This window comes from Rhagoletis zephyria, unplaced genomic scaffold, assembly GCF_001687245.7.
Source record: "Rhagoletis zephyria isolate East Lansing unplaced genomic scaffold, Rhagoletis_zephyria_1.1 Rzeph_scaffold_00901, whole genome shotgun sequence".
NCBI lineage: Eukaryota > Metazoa > Arthropoda > Insecta > Diptera > Tephritidae > Rhagoletis > Rhagoletis zephyria.
The window spans coordinates 90,668-106,415 of record NW_016157985.1 but is presented as its reverse complement, the minus strand read 5'-3'; the positions used below and the strand labels follow the sequence as shown (position 1 = coordinate 106,415).

At 33.8% G+C, this 15,748-nt stretch overlaps 2 protein-coding genes across 4 annotated transcripts in view; one reads left to right on the top strand and one right to left on the bottom strand.

The window, feature by feature from the left end:
- The window catches only part of barc (RRM1_TatSF1_like and RRM2_TatSF1_like domain-containing protein barc), a 40,223-nt gene that overhangs the window by 19,567 nt on the left and 4,908 nt on the right, over nucleotides 1-15,748 (bottom strand). Inside the window, exon 2 of one of the 3 annotated variants that reach the window (XM_017614798.1) lies at nucleotides 3,978-4,042. The exons of 1 other annotated variant lie outside the window; for it this stretch is intronic. The gene's annotated coding sequence lies outside the window, so the exon portion shown is untranslated. The remainder of the gene's footprint in view (nucleotides 1-3,977; nucleotides 4,043-15,748) is intronic. One more of the 3 variants, XM_017614799.1, reaches the window with a different exon arrangement.
- Nucleotides 4,872-15,748, top strand: part of LOC108361980 (X-linked retinitis pigmentosa GTPase regulator) — a 15,631-nt gene continuing 4,754 nt past the window's right edge. The window contains exon 1 of the mRNA XM_017614797.1: nucleotides 4,872-5,593. Coding sequence (XP_017470286.1) covers nucleotides 5,455-5,593 — 139 coding nt within the window. The 5' untranslated portion in view covers nucleotides 4,872-5,454. The remainder of the gene's footprint in view (nucleotides 5,594-15,748) is intronic.

Below are 15,748 nucleotides of genomic sequence, written 5' to 3'. Positions count from 1 at the left end.
CCTAACCTCAAAAAAATCACCCGTTATATACGTACATACATACATACATCCATATGTTCATGCGTTCGTGCATACAACATGTAAACTTGGATAGTCATTAAGCCCATTGTTTAGGCTTACGACAGAAACTAAGTTAATCAATCATTAGACATATCCGGCAATATTACCTTGAAGGATTAATGATTTAAAGCGAAAAATTAACAGTGTTCTTGGCATTAGATGAAATAAGAAGAACTCGCTAAAGCAGTAACGGTAAATTAAAAATATGTACAAGCATGTGGGGCTGGGAATCTGGATTGGCACCTCGCGAAACCGATTGCGTAGCAAAAACCTTACAATTAAATTTCAATGGCATTTGAACTTTTATAAGTAGATTTTTTTAACTACATATCTGGGCATATATGTACATATGTATTACACCGTGAGACAAAAAAAAAACATCAAAACACACGAAACAATCAATATACTCCCGAAACTAGGGGTGAAATATATTTAGTAAATCTGCGTTTTTTGTTTTTCTCTCTTTGAAATTTCAAAAACTTATTTTAAAAATTGTGTGCAATGTAGAATAATAGTATGGGTGCCGAGTGAAAGTAAAAATTTTATAAATTCTGTAAAAAACTTTTGTTTGGATCACAAGGATGAATAGGTATTGAAAATGCCCTTTTAATTACATTTCTTTACACTAAACTAATATCGTTAGAAGGACGAAATTCGAGGATGTAAATATTGGTCATTAACATAAATTTTTTCAAAAATAAATAGTAGAAGCTTTCAAGAATATTCAAGGATAAAATTTTAAAAACACATTTTAAATATCCTTTCGGCCTTTTGCACCAAAAAAAAAATAATCTTTTACAATTTTATAGAATTCTCTCTTTCATTTGTTTCCATATTGTTATTTTGCATTGCACTAAATATACTAATGTTTTAATCAATGATATATTTGAAATGTGGAAGTCATAAAAAAATCCTGACGTCTAAGAGAAAAGCCAAGAATTTTAGTTTTACTATATTCGGTTTCTAGTTTCGTGAGGTTATTGATTTGTTTGATTTTACTGTGGCAGGTGGGAAAAATATTGTTTTACATTTCTCGCCGGATGCTTCAATGTTTGCACATGATTTATGTGCATACATATTATGTAAATTTTTTAAATAACAACAAATGTGTGTCCATTTTTCCGCGACCTGTCTTTATGACCAATTTTTATTGTCAAATTGATACTTTCATTTCCCAATACCAGGCGCCCATACATGTGAAGTAACAAGTTTTCTATTTCTAAGCAGAAAATTGTTTGTATAAATTTTTAAATTTGCATTTTTAAATACATAGGGAAAGCTTGCTACTTCATAAGTATATGCGCCTGGTATTGGGAAATGAAAGTGGCGTATTGTACAAATAAAAGTTGGTTCTTTGTATAAAATGAGTCCACTTTCTTTATAAAAATATGCTTTTGGCTAAATATGCGGAGCGCCCTACATTGTTTGTCCATGTCTGCTATTTAACATAAGAGTCAGCTCTAACACTAACATTATGTAGCATTAAACCAAAACTTCCAAAAATACTCAAAAAATACTTGTGAAAGAACATCTTTTTTGTGGAAGTTTAACAGCATGGTACTGCTGATTTATGTTCCTCTTTTTTTCGGAATATAATTTGTTTGAGTACTTTTTTTATGTATACAGCGCTCAATATCTTCACTTCTCTTCCTTCCACACCCTTTTTGTTAAGAGTATGAGTAGTTTACATATTTGAAGAAAACCTCACAGTGAAGCAAATTGAATTCCGATGCAGACCGTTAGTCGCTATACTTCTAACGAAACAAAAATGTTACATAGGGCATTTCTATGTTAAGAGGACGATATGCGAAAAAGATGATCCCACGCCGAATTACTAACTCGCATAGGACCTTGACAAATAGTTATGAACGAGGAATTTGAAAAAATCCAAATGTCATTGTGCTAACGGGCATCATCAATTTAATTTAGACCTGGATCAATATGTACTATATACAGTGCATACATAGGTAAAATTTTATGTTTGGTGATTTTAATAGGTTTGAAGATAGGAGGTCTTGCTCTTATATTTCTTTTGCTGATGTTAAAAAATACCGCAGGCGAATATACATATAGTGACGAAACTTACGTGTATTTACTCAACCAGTAGAGAACAGTAATAAAGTGTTCGGAGTCAACGAGATACCAACTGAGTTATTCACAGCCGACGTCGAAGTGTAGCAGTGCAGAATTTGGTCTGATGAAGATTGGAGGCTCAATGTCCATTGCCCAATCCACAATTACGGTTCGGACAAGCCTTCTCAACAACGCCAAAAAGGTAATGTGAGAAATACAGAAGCCTTATACACATGAACCAACTTATTGGACCTTATATGAGGCTTCAGACCTTGTAAGTTCAACGTTGACCAGATTTTCTCGGTGCATCAAATCCTGGTAAAGACACCAGATAACAAAAACCACTTATTTGTCGATTTTAAAGCGGCCCTTGATACACGAAGTGACGTGTAGCGCGACCGTCAGCTCCATTCAAATCTGGAAGGCCCTGTCAAAGCCGTTCAAAAGCAAACAAGGTTTTAGAAACGAGGTTTTGAAAAATACTTGATATGAATCTCAAATGGCTGTAATTCATTTACAAAATTAGTCATTAAAGTTTTTTCATAGGGTAGTAGCTAGTTAATTTTAATTTTAAGAAATTTACTCTTTAATCGCTCAATGACAAAGATATTTAATCGTATCAAGATGGAAAAAATACTGTGTTGTAGAGAAAGAAATTACCTAAATAATTTCATCGGGAAGTACTACGCTGCGACTTATCACTTCCGTATTATCGATCGTTATTATTATTGTTTTCTTATTAACTTTGATCAAAAATGGGAATACATGGCGTATGAGTAATGAAATTCCCTGTTCATATTTCATACAAAACGGCGAAGTAGTTAGTCGGAGCGCAGCACCTCCCACAGCAATTATTAAAAAAAATTTCGTCGAAAAAATGGTCTTACTGATTATCAATATACTCTTTAGAATTATTTATGCATTTTTGCCTTCCCTCAAACCAATTGGTGAACCATTTTTCACGCAGTGCATTCAAACACATGGAGTTTGAACGCGTTAACAGCTTCTTCTGGCAATGAAAATCATTGTCCGCGAAGTTTGTCCTTGATATACGAGAACATAAAAAAAAGATTAGGTGCCAAATCAGTCCTGTTCGGATGACGCATCAATGGGATGTTTTGACCAAAACCGTTGCAAAGGTAATGATTGTTTACCAATAAGAATTAACTATTCTACGTTCCTGTAAAGCCGCTATAGCCACATGACCCGTGATTGCGAAGAAACAAGCCACCATTTTTTCAAAAGGCCTCTTGCGCTACGAAGTTTTGTCGTTTCACATCTGATTGGTATTTTCTCTCTAGCTCGGCCGCATAGACCCAACTATATGTGGTATCAGCGTGAATGCCCAGGACCGCCTCACGATCTTCCAATATCGTCCTGCGCACAGCTTTGATGTTTTCAAGAGTACAAACCGAAATTGTACGACCTTTTCGATACATACGACAAAGCTTGAACGCATTTTACCAATTACAAGCACTGGCCTTGATGGTGTTTCATCAACAAAAGTCGAAATAAGATCATCAATGCACCGGCGAAAGTTGTAAACAATCAGCCAACGAAAACCTTTTTTAACCACTACTTTAAACTTTGAAGTAACTGTAAACAACACAAACAGCGCTCGTACTGTAATACGTTCTGAGCAAGCTAATACTAAAAACATGTAAAATTTTTCGATAAAAATATAAGATCAACTCAAATAGCATTAGTTTTGCGGATTCTAAAGAATTTTTAGTGACCCTCATATTAAGCTTAAATGCAGTCATTAATAGAACGAATACAGATACAATTTCCTTTGGGTTGTTGGTGTTTCTGACATAATACAAACATACTTCACAAACACTTACCTTACCCAGAAATCAACGCAAGAATTTCTATATGACACAGAAAAAGGAAGTGAAGTGTTTTACAGCTGAAAAGTATAAAACATATTTATACACAAAATTACGCATTAGGCCAAGAAAATGAAATACATAAGTACAAATAGGATATAAACATGAATATGTTTGTACATATATGCAAATTGCATAGGTATTGTTTATAGATACATTTGTATGCATGTTTGTATAGGGCTATACCGCGCTAAATCGAACAAAATTCCCACAACAATTGTTCATTTGCATTAAGGCACGCACACACATACAATACCTTCACATATTCAAATCAGAAATAACCATACCCAAATACGATGACAATTCAATGGAAAAAATACAAGTACCACTACCACGCTCAGCAACAATGACGGCATCGTCCAGCACGTCCACTTAACTACTGGCTTTGGCTATTGGATTGCTAATCCAACACAGTACAGCTGTTTGGTTTGGGCGCCAAAGTGCGTGCCAGAAGGTGGCCACCGCCATAAGAAAAAAAGTAGCAAACAAAATAGTTTAAAAGAAGCTAAGAAGTTGAAAACAGTTATTTTCAGCCATTATGTACTAAAAGGGGAAATAATGGCCCAATTTCATGGAAATCCATAGGGGGGCTACCCAATCCTGTTCCTGTTCCATGAACCAACACGCGCAACTCTACCACAAGCATACTAACACAAAAACTTACATAAAAAGCAGCAAGCAGTGGTCAAAACAACACTTAACTAAACAGTCCCCAACAACCTCACACCGCCAACAGAAGCAACAGCGAACACACCGCTATCGCTTTAAGGGCTACATATCCTTAAGCCGCTTTGTTAGCCAATTGCTAAAAGAGCGAATGTCCAGTCTACTACCAACCGTCCGACTGACCACAGCACACAAATCGCTCGTCTGCTGCCATGGCAAGCGTTAAGCGTCGATAAGTACGATTAATGTAAACGCGACGCAACACGCAAGTCTTAATTTCAAAATAACGCTAGTTAGACAAAAAGATACACAAAAATAATTATAAAAAACGCTCGAATACATAGTGAAACTCACAGGAGCCCATTATACCCTCGGAATTTCATTGAAAGGCACAGCTACATGTGCATACATATATGTATATGTATGCTAAATTATTTTTTAATGTGGTGCTCCATTTGCCCGGTTAACGGGTTCGGCTAGAACATAAAGAACAAGCTTAAAACGAAAATCGATTCGTCGTGGCGCATACGAGGGACATTTTCTGCGGTTGACGGTTGTTGTTGTGCTCGATAAGAATTTTTTTGGAATGTAATTTCCGTTGCTGATTTATGGCCGGAAAATGTTGTGACAAAATCTATAGCTGAGAAATGTGCTGTTTAGAGAAAATAAGTGAACAAATGCAGTGAAAGCTGTATTATTTCTATAACAAAGTGCAACCAACGACTAGTGAGGTTTAATATTCAAATCAAATCAAATCAAATTTCAAATGGATATACCGAACACGGGCGCCATTTTTACGCTTGGCAAGTCCTACTTGGCTGAGAACACGCAGAGTTATTTTTACATTAAAAACGATCCAGTTAAGCGATTGATATCTGGACCCCATCAAAGTGCTGTCATATGTGGTAATTTTTGTTTCGGAGAAAAATATCGAATTTTTCTTTAAAAGATAATGCATTACTTTTGTCCGCTCATTTATACATAAGTACATACATATAGATATGTATTCTGGTCAGCGTGAAAAGTTTGTAAAATTTTTATTTTACTTTATTCTAAATACCCATGTATTTATGTTTAGGTCTGCCACAGGTGATTAATGGTAATTTTAAGTAAGAGAAATTTAAGCTTAAGCGAACAAAGCAGTAATTTAAGTATCGTTACTAAGCCATAATATATTGTACACAAATACGCTTATACGTAAGTATGAATGCACATAATAACAGTGCTTTTCATATAAAAGTTACCACGCCATAAATATAAATATGAAGATAATTGGGTTGTTCACATCCGTCTGGTTATCAGGCTATGTGGTTATGTTATTTTGTTTTCGGTTTACAACAATAAAATACAGTAAAGAATAATACTAGACAACCAGGAAAGTGTGAACACTAAGGTGGTCCAAAAAAGTAATGTCGAAATTTTAATGCTCTCACCCCCTAGGATTGCTCTATACCGAAAAAATATACCGCTACCGGAAAACTCTGGTTCTTTTCAGGAGACTTCCAATAAAATATTTTTTCAAATTTTACTTCCAAGGGAAATACCCTATTTTATGGTTTCGGACTTTTAGTTGATCAGAATGTTCAGGCCTTAACTCTTGTGAACATACCTACTCCTAAACAATACGTCTTTGACAATTTTAGGTGGAAATCCGAAAGCAGTAGTGTATTAATTACACAAGCACACAAAAAAAATCGAAGCAGAGGGCAAACCCCCACTATATCTAGGGTTATGGGGTCGCTGAAAAGGAATATGACTATAAAAATTATTTCAATTAACCATTTTCCCGGTACCACCCCCTTATAACCATGAGATGGATGTGTATTCCTATGTTTTTTGAGGCGCTGAAACCGAAAATGACTACGACTAAAACCGTCGTTTAAACACAAAAACAAAGATGCCTAGAGATAAAGGCAAAAAACGAAGATCAAAGTAAATTTAAGCACTTTAAGGTAAATGTGAAGAGGAATATGCAAAAATAAAGATAAATACCTATGAAGGAAAGGATGAGGATGAAGAACGATATTTTTATCGATATAACACTTGATATTTTTATTGATATAAAACTCGATATTTTTATCGATAAAATAATTGATATTGTTATCGATACTGTTGTTGATTAAATAACCGCTATTGTAATCGATATGATAATCGATATTGTTATCGATATGATAATCGATATTGTTATCGATACAATAATGGATATTGTTATCGGTATAATAATCGATTAAATACTTGATTTTGTTATCGATTTGTAATTGATATTGATATGTATAATAATCGATACTGCTGATTGTGATATTTATCGATGAATCAATCGATTTTGCAATCGTTATATTTTTTTATATGTTTATGGATATTGTTATCGGTATTTTTATCGACACAGTTATCGACAGGGTTATCGATATAATAATCCGAACATGGAATCTGATCACATTACACGACATCAGATCACATTATATCACATTATATGATGAGGCATCACATGATATTACATCACATAATATGATATCACATCACACGATATCACGTGACATGACATCACATGATATGACATCACATTATATGGCATGACATCACATGACTTGACATCACATGATATGATATGACATCCTTCCACATCACATAAAATCACGTCACATCTTATCACGTCATCGCACCTCATCTCATCTACGTGAATAGATAAAGAAAAGGATAAAAGCAAAGATATGAAAGATAAAAACAAAGATGAAGACCAAGGTAAATTTACCGATTTCAAAACCAAAAACACCGTTGGAAAGGTAATTTTCTGTAGATGAGGAGAATGTTTATAGCTTCGAAATCGTCGTTTAAAAATTTCCATATTTTTGTATGGTTTTTTTTGCATCCTGTTCACATAAAAATGCGATTTTTTAATGCCAAAATTTTTTTATTTTAATCTATCTCAAACTCGAATGGAAAGCCGAGGTAATCACGCACATTTAGATACCTTAACTGATTTTCTCCGACAAATAGTTTATTAACTGCAAACACTTAAAAAAAGAAACTTCTCCGTGAATTCAAAGTTTCGGGATTTTTTTTGAGATTTTCGATTATCATGACGAAATAAAAAAATAGCTGTCTTCTTTTTTTCGATAAAGAATGTAAAAAACTACATTTCACCCCAAAAAAGATATTGAGGTGTAAATATTGTATGGAATGACCCTTATACTTTTTTATAAAAGTCTACTTTACTACTACGAAAAAGTTGACTTTTTTTTTGAACTTCATATAAAGTTTGAAACTTTGATGTAGTTGGTTTATATTATAGAATCAACTATATTTTCCTAAATAATTAATGCAACAGTTGTTCATAAAAATAATTGTGAATATTATACATATTTGAAGAAGGTGTACAATTTCGTTTGTAGCCTAGTGTATGTACTAGGTTCAAACGAATTTTCATGTAAAGAATATTCGTGGGTCACTCATATTGGTAAGTTTAATTAGCCGTCATCAGTTGTTCCACTTTCGCGGCGTACTCATTTCAATTTTCGAAAAAAAAATAACCCTAAATTTATGCTATTGGGTTCAAAAAAGTGGGCAATTGACAAAAGTTCAAGTGTTTCAAGTTACAAGTGACCGCCGTACTGGACGGAAAATGAAAGTAAATAGTTAAGTAATTTCCTAAATTGCATTTAGCATGCAATTTGCCTGTCAACATGAACCAAAAATGTCTTACGTTGGAACGAATAAACGAAGGAAGTTCACATAAAGCGGGTTTGCGTGGCAAGAAATCATGGGCACATTTTTTAGCACAAGACGTATTTCAATAAGTTAAAGCAACAGCATAATTAAATTTTTGTGAGTTTTCTAACATTTTCTTCGTACTATTTAGGCTACAGAACTTGTAAATGCATCTGAACTTTTTATACATACGTATAAATACATATCGCTACCTAAAGGTGAAAAGATGCCAAGTCCACTTTTGTTTTTCTTCAAAATTTAGATTTTGATGCAGAACAGATAATGCAAATCATCTTCATACATCGATTTTTCGTATCTCCTGAACAATTTCAAAAAAATGTACTTGGCACCTTTTCACCTTTAGGTAGCGGCATATGGAATATGTACTCGTTGTTCCGCTCAAAAAAGTCACTCATACGCACTGACGCACTCACGTTAGTGTTTTGTTTCAAATCTTTTATACACATTTATATCACAGACCGAAGTGCTGCCAATTGCTATTTATTTTTTACGAGCTTTTATTTAACTTGCTTTGCATGTATGAATGTAAGTACATATGTTTGTTTGTGTCAAATTAACCAATTCCCCGATGAGCTTGAGACTTGAAATTTCAAACTTAGCTCAGAACCCGATGACGATGAAATATGCAAGAATTAATGCGCTAGGTGGCACAGGAGTCGAGATTTTTGAAAAACCCGTATGTATGGCCCGATCTGGGAAGGCTACTCTGCAATGTGATGCGAAAGAGAAATGCGATGCGATAGGCAATCGACACTGCGTATTGCTTACGACCTATTTGCTGGGGGGGCTGGTTCATATTTCAAATGCATATTACCTACATACATGAAAACCAACGGATTTCTTTCAAACATTTTTTTCTATGTTTTATTATACTAATTATGTTTTATTAAAAATTAAATAAAATGAATGACGAAATTCCTAAGCTAAACCTCAAAGTCGCTATAATTGGGCTCTGAGAGGATTAAAGATCTTGTATAGCCCTTGTTGTTCGATTGATATAAAGTTGTGACAAGGCAAGTGAATCATAAAAGATGCAATAAATAATACATTTTTTAAATTTAGGTTTAAATTTGTTTTCGTTTTTTTAACAGTGGAATGTTTCATTAAGATTTGTATAATAAAATAAACAAAAAAAATTTGGCATAAATGCAGTACGGCTCCGATTCTCAAATTTAAAAAAAAAATATTCGAATCGATAGAAACAACAACAAGTATTATCAAAGGTTAAAGTTCAAAATAAGCTATTTTTGAAATCAAGATTACTTAAAAGCGAATGGATGTATTTTGAAAATGTTTTGATTCCCTTTAATTTCGTATACATACTTTGTACATATCGCACACCGTCTTCAAAAGAGTCACAACTCAAAATAATACGTTTGTCAGAAAATGTGAAAAACTATTTCTCAGCACATGGTAATCATACGGGCAAGGGCAACTTTACCTTAGTTTTTTTTAATAAATTATAACAAAAATTTGCTCCAGATTTTGCTGAAAGGTAAATAAAAGCTCAGCGAACATTTTTAGCGTATAATCTCAAAAATGCCAAATTTTGAGTTGTGACTCTTTTGAAGACGGTGTGCGATATGTTGTATAGTTCTTACTAAAATTAATTGAATGTAAAATAATTATAAAAAAAAATTTACAATCCCTTTTTTTAATTCTCATAATAGTATTTAATAATAATAGATTGGCGCTAACACATATCTCCTCCGACTTGTAGCGTGCGCCTTGATGTTGTCACACAAAGCGGATGGACCTACAGTTTCCGCCGACTCCGAACAGCGATTGTATTTTTATGAGAAGCTGTTTTTCATGGCAGAAATACTTACACTCGGAGGGTTGCCATTGCCTGCCGAGGGACGACCGCTGTTAAGAAAAAACCTTTTTTCTATATTTTTTGCGATGTTGCTTTGACCAGGGCTTGAACCCAGGTGCTGTGGAGTGGAACCGGGCACTGCTTACCACTACATCACACCACTCATATTAAGGACTTATAAATATAGCTAAAATTTATAGGGCTTGAAAAATTCTTTAACTTGGTGTACATATTTATGTATTGACAGTTTAGTTTTCTATGGTGTTCAGTGCCTTTTCTTTGCAACACAGAAATAGAGATCTTTCACGCACCATATAAATCTATGTTTGTCTAATTTTAATAATTTTTGTACAAGGTTTGAAATGTGGACTTACGTATATGGTGCGTGTTATATAATGCGCTAGACTTTTATAAAAAAACTTATAAACATCGAATTAACAAAATAATTTTGCCAAAACATTATTTCTTCTTTCACTGCATGTATGTATATTTTAATTTTTTGTTTAAAATGCACACCAGCCAGGTATGTAACAAAAAAACTGAGTAAAGTGATCTGGGAGTTTGTTTCTAATAAGTGGAGTTTGTTAATTGCAGAGAAGTTGGACCGAAAATCGCAAATTGAAGTGTGCATCTTTTTAACATCGTATGTAAAATTTTTAAGACAACAAGTATAACGGAGATCACTCGACAAATTTACAAAAGTACATTTTACAAAAAGATATAAAAACTTCATATATGTATGTAAATAAAAAAACTTAGGTATTTAGAAATTGCTATATACAAGAGGAAAAAAAGAAAGTACTTAGAAGTACTCGAATCTAAAGTACTCAGGTACTTTGGAGGTGCTAAAGTAATAATGTATTTAGTTCGAGCAGATGGCTAAATACTTATAAGTATTTGTATGTACATACTAAATACTAATGTGGTCGATTATCACTAGAGTGCACGCGCCTTTTTTTAATTTAACTTTTCTTTGACTTTAAAATGTCAGTAAATGTTTTTTTAGATAATATTTGAATGAAACTTTTAGTTAAGATCATATACTGATCTATTACGTTTAGGATCACAAACTTAAATTTTTTCATAGCAAGTAGGAATTTGAAATAAAAAATAATTTATTTACATATCGAGGGCTTATATTCAATACCCTCTATCTGCAAAAACTTAATTTTTCAAGAGAGAAAAAAAACTGGTTTGACAGCTATTTTTAAAAGTGTTAATAATTTTAGGTACCCACGCATGTCTTAAAAATTCACGCTATATATTAAAACTAGGATTTTACTTTTAATTCATTTTATTTTAGTTTAAAGATCAGACAGAGGTTATTGCAATTCGAATTGTAATTATTTATATAAAAAAATGCGCTGATAGCGGGTTTTGCAGAATAATGAAAATTACAATTCTTTAGATGTAAATTTTATGTCCAGGTAGCCACATAATTCTAATGGTGTTTTTGTGTCGAAAGAGTATTTCACGTGATTTCGAATATGAGGAAATTTCTTTCGTTTTTAAAGGCGAAACCTACAGCTTCTAGTAATTGTAAATGTCGAGCAGTACGCGGGAAAAGCACCGATGACAATTGTAACACCAAGTCTTTTTGTTACCGCAAAAGAACAGCCGGTATCATATCTGGACCGACTGTGAAAATGAGCCCCCTCGTCATTTATGAGTATTGAACTGGGCAATGCCCCTGCGGTAGAGTTTTTACTTTAGTAGGCATCGGAGTAGATAAGAGTTCAAATTTTTGAGGTAGCTTAATATACGAAATAAAGCTGATTGCTTGCTTCATCGGGTTTTCGGTTGAAAGCAGGATTCGACGTGAGAGAATAAAGTCTCATTTCTGCAGTGAACAATCTTTGTGTAGTTATATGAACTAAAGAATACGTGGATGATAAAAACTTGATAATATTTAGTCTAGCAAGTAAGCTTAATCTTATATTATGACAGTGCTGCTTAGAAGTCAGTTTATTGTCAAAAATTATTCCCATTATTTTCAATGTGTCAGTATAGTGGATAGCGGTGCCATACACGGAGAGGGTTGGATGTATACATTTGTGTTTTCTGCATATGTTAAAAAACCAAAATCTTAGCTCCTGAAGATTTGGACCAATTGCGGCAAGTCCTTAGTCTTAGAAAAAATACAATGGAGCTAACTTTCCCAAAGGCTATATGGAATAAAATAACCGAAGGTGGTGATCCTTGTGGGACACTATTAAAGAGAGGAACAGTTTTTGAATAACAGTTATGGACACGAACAGCGAACTTCCGGTTGTAAAGGAAAGACTTAACAACATTGAACATCCTCTCACCATTTTTCCAGCGTAAAACTTTAGATATGCAGGGGAGGAGGGAAATGGGTCTGTATTTCGAAGCTAATGAATTGTTTATATTTAGTTTGGCAATAGGAATAATAATAGCAGTTTTCCACTCTTGGTGACCCTTGAGATGGAATGCAGTAATGGAGTTTAATGACCAGGGAACGGATTTAATGGAAATTGCCTTTTTTTCTGCTAAAGAGATAGGTATATTCGATTAAGAATGTCCACGATTTAGCTTTCCCTGATTCCATATATACACATTTGATGTTGCCTTTTTTTGCCTTTTTTAAGATATTTGCCTTTTCTACCTTTAAAAAAGTGATTATAGCATTTACATTTTTTTTTTTTAAGATTAAAAAATATACACATGCCCATGCGGCTTATAGAAGCGCAGGGACCTCTTCCAAATTGGTGTTGAAAAAATTCAAAGCCGTTTTCTCAGCTAACGAAGGCTTGGGGCAATAAGGGGTGTGGGTAAAATTGTAAAGGGCGAGGAAAACGCCCTTATTCCTGATAATATGAACGTTTCAAACGTTCCAAATATAAATTGGGCTCCACTTGTATCAACTTACGTCGAGCGCACATTTAGTAAATTCAACGCTTTTCTTCGCGAAAATCGAATGAAAATGCTGCCAGAAAACTTCAAAATGCACCTTGTGGTTCAATGTTACTACAACTATAGAGATAAAAGTTGTGTGAGTTAAAAACTCGAAAGGAGAAAATAGTCAAAGATTCTAAGTACAATTTTTTCATATAATGAAACTAGTTCATATGTAGTTTTTCTCGTTTTACTAGTAATATAAACAATTGTAAAATAAAAATATTTTTTGATTGTTCTTCGTATTTTCTGTCTTTTTTAGTGCCTTATTTTGCCTTTTTTGCAATACCTTTTTTGTTGCCTTTTCCTGCCTTTTTCGCTATTTTATTTTGCCTTTTCCAGCCTATTTCGTTACTTTATTTTGCCTTTTTTATAGGTTTTTAGGTCCTAAAAATCCGTTCCCTGTTAATGACTATATGTTTGACGGGATATGGAAGATTTTTTTGTGTATCAAATTTGGTTTCGGTTAGACAGATATATCGAATTAGGTAGAGACTAGTTTAGTTTTATCCTGGGGCAAAACTAGATTAGCCTGGGCAAAACCAATTGACGTAAGATTGGATTTTCCGGTAACATATACAAACCTACATACATAGGCACATGTAACTTACCTGCTACAAGAAATGTTAATAAAAACAATTTTCCAGCAAAATTGTGTAGATAGAGGATTTTGCTCTTATAACAAAATGTTATTGCAGATAGTGGAATTTTCAAAATGAGGATATAATACCATTAAAGCAATATTTTAAGTTTGACATTATTACCATGGATTAAAGACTAATCGCAGCTCACGTTACCATCAAAAACACGTTTTTATCAAAATTGCAGATAGAGTTTATTGAATATAAGCCCTCGATATGTAATAGAAACAACTAATTTTTAAGCGAAAAAACAAAACTGACTTCAATTCTCATAAAAAAATGTAAGATTAAGATTAACATCTTTCCTTTAAAAAGGGAATTATAGAAATCGGTTAACGTGGTCCAAAGTTGTGCGGCAACATACATAAAAAAAAAAAACAAACAAACAAAAAAAAAAATATTCCGACGAATTGATAACCTTCCACCTTTTTGTGAAGTCGGTTAAAAATAAGAATAGTTTAACTTCTTAGATGTCTAACATTTTCTTCTTAAACCAATATTACTTAAGAAACCATCAGTTTTAATTTACATCGTTTTCATACAGTGAAAATGCTACGTCGGTATGAAGTAATGATCAAAAACTTCAATGAAACTATTAACAGTAAAGATAGCTTTCATTTACAAAAGAGCAATGCAAAATAAGTACATGCAAAGTTTTTTTAGAGCGAAAGTAAAACAAATAAAATCAGTGAAAAATTTACTTTTGGTCTTATTTTAACCTATTTCAAAACTCTATTGCATTTATTCTGACTCTACTACTGTCACTCGGGAGGTCCATGGCTCAGTTTATGGTCTAGGTATTTTTCAAATAGCGGTCGCCCCCGTAGGAAATGCCAGAACAGAACACGAATTGGAGAAGAAGCAAGGCCAAACACGTAGAACACGTTTAAGTGCCAAACATTCATTTATTGGAATCAATTACCTCGGATTAACCTCGGATATAATTTTACAATTTTTTAGGAGGTTCCCTTGAACTTGAAAATAAGGACAAAATTTTAAAAGGACATTTTCGATACCTGTTCGTCATTATGCACCAAAATTTTATATTTTTCAATTCTACAGAATTTCCTTTTTCATTTAGTACCCATATTGTTATTCTATGTACACTGCACTGACTTTTTTAAATAAGTTTTGGAACTATACATAATCATATCTTTGAAATTTCAAAGTCCTTTTAAAAAATCCTGTCGCCAGAGAGAAAATCTAAAAACAGCTACTATACTCAGCCCCTAGTTTTATGGGTATATTTTTTTTTTTTGATAACTGACTTTAGCTCGGTGTAATCAATATTATCAACTTGATTTTTGCCACTTTCAAATAAAAATCTTTGTTATGCTGCTGATTAGTAAAACTTATCTCGAACCAAACCTCAGTGATTCCCAACATTTCAATGCAATTTTTAATGAACAGATACCGTTAAATTTAATCAGTGTTATCATTAACTAAATTTTCCGAAAATGTGAATTATGTCACTTTCAGAATAAACGGCTCATGTATGTGTCCTTTATGGGAAATATTATGTAACAAACTCTCTTTGGCCGGGGTAGGACTCAGTCGGACCCAGAGTTCGTATACAAGAATATCCTCCGCGTTCTATATGTTGTCGCTGGCTTCCCAATGTGTGTTCGTCTCCGGTGTCTTCAAATGCTGTTTTGGTGATGGAAATCACCACTCGCTGTCGATGGATACCGCCGCTGTTATCTATCGATTCACTTGGGAAGAACTAAGCAAGCCGCTGATGTTTTCGCTGCCCTTTTAAGCAAAGTCGATCTAGCTGTACTCTGGCGTGATCGCAGGTCCGCTATCCTTTTTGTTCCGCTTTGCTCCGTATATATTTGGTTGGGTTTTCTTGCGCCGCGGCGGTGCTGGTACATAATGGTTGGCATTGTTAGTGTCGTTCCGTACGTCCGTTTCCGTTTACGGTTCGATTTGCTTGCTGCTATTCCGCTTTACATGCCATT